Raw genomic sequence first — 4684 nt, forward strand, 5'->3', positions numbered from 1 at the left:
ATGTGAGATGTAATTTTGTTAAGTTTCCCTGTTTTCTGGTTGCAAATCAACTAATAATAAAGTCCACTTCAAATCTTGTTGCACTGCCAACAAAAGTTGCTTCTCAAAAGGAATTGGAGGGTTGCCTGTAGGCTCAAGTGCAGTCTCCATGGCATAAGAAATGAGGATGAAGGAACAACTTTGTCTACCAAAGGAGCGTGCTCTGCTCTTTTCTCGGCAGAGTAAGAATGGGCTAAGGGAATCTTTATGGAAAGAGTGGGAGGAGCAACTACGTTAAAAGGAACCTAGTCCCTGTTTCTTTCAAAAGAAAAGTAAGTATTTATCTGAAAGGGCTTTGAAGAAAGCTCAGACCTGTTACAGATCTCATAACAGTTGAGCAATGGTGAAGAGCATCACTCCACCAAGAAACTTAAGTAGTGGGTTAATGGTTAAAGCTAGGGCAATCAGCAGCAACATGGCTCACTTCAAAGCATTATAGATACTGGAAAGTCAATGCTTCATAATCCAAATGCTGTTTCCAAGAGTAATAACAGACATATAGCACTTTGCCAAAAAAGATCATAAATGTCCATTATTATTAACCATATATCTGACAAGCTATCTAAGTTGCAAAAGAAAAGCAAATAAGGTATTTCAATTGAAAAATAATTATATTCTGCAATTAGAAAACTACAAAAAATTGTCACCAAGCGTTGACATATAAGTTTCTATACGTAAAATTTAAGACAAATAGCCTTCTGAAGCACAAGCAATCAAAATAAACTCAACTATAGAGTAATAATTGTGACAGAATTGTGGAGCCAACTCCTTATAGTTAAAAAGAAAACCACTGGCACATATACTGACAAAACTTAATCTTCATCTTCTCCCTCATTCTCAGCAATGTTGAAATAACGTAACTCGTAGACATTGCGATCCTTATTAGATGCTATCACTCGCAACCAATCCCTAACATTATGCTTTTTCAGATACTTCTTTGTCAAGTACTTCAAATATCTGCAAATGTGAGAATGAATATCTTGGTTAAGGTTGTATAAATAGCTTGACATCTACATATTTAGTCATGCCAATGAAAAACAAAGAACCAAGTTGTGTTAGCTCAGGAGCATCCTACCATATATGCCATGCACACATATAAATATTCATTAAATAAAGTAAATGACTTCAAAAGTAAAATGTGCCCAAGAAGCCTTCATAGTGGAGATTTGCATTCAAAAGCCCCAAAAAGATGGGTTACATGTTTATATGTACAAATCTTCCAATTTTAATCAATGAATAATGATTCCACTATTGGGCGTGGAATAGGCCAAAAAAATGGAACAGCTGCAAGTCATGGGTGAAGTCCTACAAATAGAACGACTGAGTAAATGTATCTAAGGTAGAGGACCCCTCCAAAGGGCATTTACCAACCAATTTTACCTTCTTGATAAAGAAGAGCCACGTCTATCCTAAGATTGAGTATGAAAATGAGAAGTTTAGATGTCTTCAAAGACCTGTTAATTTATGCAATATTCGAAAGCAATTGAATACAACAACCGAATAAGTCTTTTTTCATCACTTTTACTAGGTTTGTGAGGTTCCGCAGTGTACAATTGTATTGCAACTAGACATGAATGATGAATGCTGAATAGAATACGATACACAATTCAAACTATAGGGCAATTGATGGAATCCTAGAATCTCATATGTGTAAAAGAAACCGGCATAAATATTAAGAGTTCATAAAAATCTTCAACTCCGGAAGGGAAATCGTAATATAGTTTCAAAACCTTGACTCAGAAACCCTGATAGAAATTATTCAAGTAACAGTGAACCCTGTAAAAGCTTTTGGGGGCAGTCACTGCAGAGCAAAATTACGTGTATAGAACAGACATCACAAAACGAACATTGAAAAGCCTTGTAAACTTTATTCCCTACTCATTACTTACAATAGAAAAGACGATCAAAAAAGGCGTGGACATAATCATAAGAGCCTAAGCAATACAAACCGTAATCCAGCTAAAATATGAGCTACGAGACTATAAGACAGAACACCAGAAATCATTTCATAACAATGCAAAGGCATCGGAATCGGATAGTAAAAATTTTAAAAGGTTTTCATGTCTAAGCCGAAAATTCGACAGCCTCAAAACAGATTCAACCGCAAGTTTTCCATTAAAACTACAAAAAAACATGTAAGCGTGTCTGCATACAGATGCAACAATATTTTTGATTGATTAAGCCTGTCATTGAAGAAAGAAAACGCAACAAGAAAGGGCAACGTACCTTTTAGAAAAGGTCGTCTCAGAAGTAACACTGAGTTTGTTCTTGTCGCGGGAGATGGTTACCACATCACCCAAAACCCCAGTTTTACCGCCTACCTTGATCCGATCCTGCAAAAACTTCTCAAAGGAGGCGATGTCCATAATCTTGTCTTCTACTGGCTTTCCACAATCGATTACGAAAGTGTTAGCCTTCTTTTTCCCTCCCTTGGCAGATGCCGCTCCCTTCTTTGCTACTGGAGGCCCCATTTCTTCTGCTCCTCTTCTCCTCTGCTTCACCCGCCACAGAAGCACAAGACTTCTACTTCTCGCGGATAAAGGGTTTTAGGGTTTTCGGAAACCCTCTTATGCTTGGAAACCCTAAACTCGTGTTTGCGTTTCGCCCAAACCTTATGACATGAAAACAATGATAACGATACACTTTTCATTTTAATTTTCAAACTTCACAATATAGGAATTTAAATAACCCTTTCCCTTTAATTCCACATTTTTATATATACCTTATAAAATGTTATTTTTTAGATGCTAATTTTTAATATAGTATGTGGTTTTTTAAGGAAGAGATAAGTTATGAAATAAATCGAAGTGTTAAAAGGGAGATTAAAATAAAGAATATTGTTAATTTAGAGAATGATTAATAAATAAGGTTAATGGGAGTTCTTTTAAAAAATAATTGTGATTTTATTAATGAAAGGGTAAATAAAAGTTTTTTTTTTTTTTTTTTTTTCCAAAAGGGCGTGATGATTTAGAAATCACTTTTTAAAAGTTATAAAATTTCATGTGAGAGTTGAAAAAGGGTAGGCGGCATATCACAAGGAGGAGGAAGAAGAGGAAGGAGGAGATAGTGACTTGGTGGTCTATGAAGCATATGGAGAAGGGGCACACATTGTGTGTTCAACTCAAGGTACATTGTACACCCAAGAGTGTCCTGGTCAAGGATGTGTTATTTATGTTGTGAAGGCAGGTTTGGTTTTATTTGAGAATGAACGATTTCTATGTAAGAATCAATTTCCTCTAGGGCTGTTATAGTTGTTTGCAATTTGGCTAAGAGGAAGGTATAGAAATACTATAAAGTTGTCATGTATGGAAACATATATGTCGTATTCAGTGGGCAAGTTTTAGAGACAAAGTTTTGGTTTGAAGACTTAGAAAATGGTCTAAATATCACAAAGGTTAACTATTAGGAGAGACACCTTTTTTATTGGCGCAATTCACATAGAATATTTTGGCATGTGCGCAGTTACCTGGAGGTAGCACAGATACTAAAGATCACGTACCCAAGTGTGTGGGTCATTATGAGTTGTATAGATAGGGTTATTAAAGATTTATTAGTTACAGTCATGTACGTGCAGAATAGAGCAAAGGCAAGGAATGGGTGATTTATGCCAAGAAATTATTTTGGTTTACCAAAATAATTACTTAACTAATTAGGGACGACATCCTATATGTTAAACCCAAGTAAGAAAAGTCTAATTTTGTGTTTTTAACACGTGTGAAGACATGAAGGTTGATATGGCATAATTGAAGGGTATAAAGGAAAGAGTTTTGTATGTGAAGTTGTGTGATGTCTTTGGACATTGAAATACACTTTTATATGATGTGTATTAGAATTTGTATAACAATTCTAAAGGGGTCGAGATTATAATCTAGTAGCAAGATACCTACTACATGGAAGAATTGAAGCAATGACACAAATATGCTCTCAAATATGTAATATATTTACCAAGAGAAAAACCTACATGATAATGTTACAATGAGAGATTCAAGTCTTGTTTTTATTACATGTGAGCTAGCCTATTTATATAGGCAAGAGTTGGGAGGATACTTGGACAAGAGTGAGACAAGTGTCTCAACTTGGAGGAAGTAGAGTCCTAATGGAATCAGCCACCTACCATCTAGAAGGGTGGTGTCCAAATTGGAATTAACCACATGTGATATCTTAGGAATAGTTGGAGTCAAAAGGATAACTCACAATATCCTCCTAATAATAATATCCAAGAATGTATAATTCCTCCTAATTTATGAGCTCATCTAAGTAAACTTAATATGAGAGTTAAATGGAAAAGAACCATTTACTCTAACACCCCCCTTAAGTACAACTTAGGGAAACATACTTAAGCTCACAAAGCTATGTGAAATGCAAGATGGGTCCCAACTACTAGGCCATGTTAGGTACCCATGTACAGAGTGCACAAAACATGTGATCTCTCATAAAGAGGAGAAAGAGGGAAAACCTTCCCCCAAAAATAGAGATGAAAATGCAAGATGCATGATGGATGGAGTAATCAAGACCCCCCCATTATGACATACATCATGCATATACAATAGAAAATCCCTTCATAGGAAGGAAACAATGGAAGAGAGACCAAGTAGCCCCTCAATAGAGAATGTATACCAATGATTGATGCTCTAGGCTTGATGTA

At 35.8% G+C, this 4684-nt stretch overlaps 1 protein-coding gene across 1 annotated transcript; it reads right to left on the reverse strand.

The window, feature by feature from the left end:
• Positions 1–614: 614 nt before the first annotated feature.
• On the reverse strand, positions 615–2577 carry LOC149545806 (large ribosomal subunit protein eL22z-like). Its single transcript, XM_089790850.1, has 2 exons — positions 2266–2577; positions 615–996 (listed from the first exon to the last, which is right to left on the reverse strand). The coding sequence occupies exons 1-2, from the start codon at positions 2508–2510 to the stop codon at positions 852–854; spliced, it is 390 nt and encodes a 129-aa protein (XP_089646976.1). The 5' UTR covers positions 2511–2577; the 3' UTR covers positions 615–851.
• Between the last annotated feature and the right edge of the window lie 2107 nt (positions 2578–4684).

This window comes from Cupressus sempervirens, chromosome 7 (genome assembly GCF_028749045.1).
Source record: "Cupressus sempervirens isolate cs-2001-9-10 chromosome 7, ASM2874904v1, whole genome shotgun sequence".
Taxonomy (NCBI): domain Eukaryota; kingdom Viridiplantae; phylum Streptophyta; class Pinopsida; order Cupressales; family Cupressaceae; genus Cupressus; species Cupressus sempervirens.

Bases quoted from the DNA above. Each gene is read 5' to 3' on its own strand.
- LOC149545806 (XM_089790850.1), bottom strand. From the start codon at position 2,510: ATGGGGCCTCCAGTAGCAAAGAAGGGAGCGGCATCTGCCAAGGGAGGG. The intron at 997-2,265 runs GTACGTTGCCCT...TCACATTTGCAG, and splicing joins GAGACGACCTTTTCTAAAAG to ATATTTGAAGTACTTGACAA.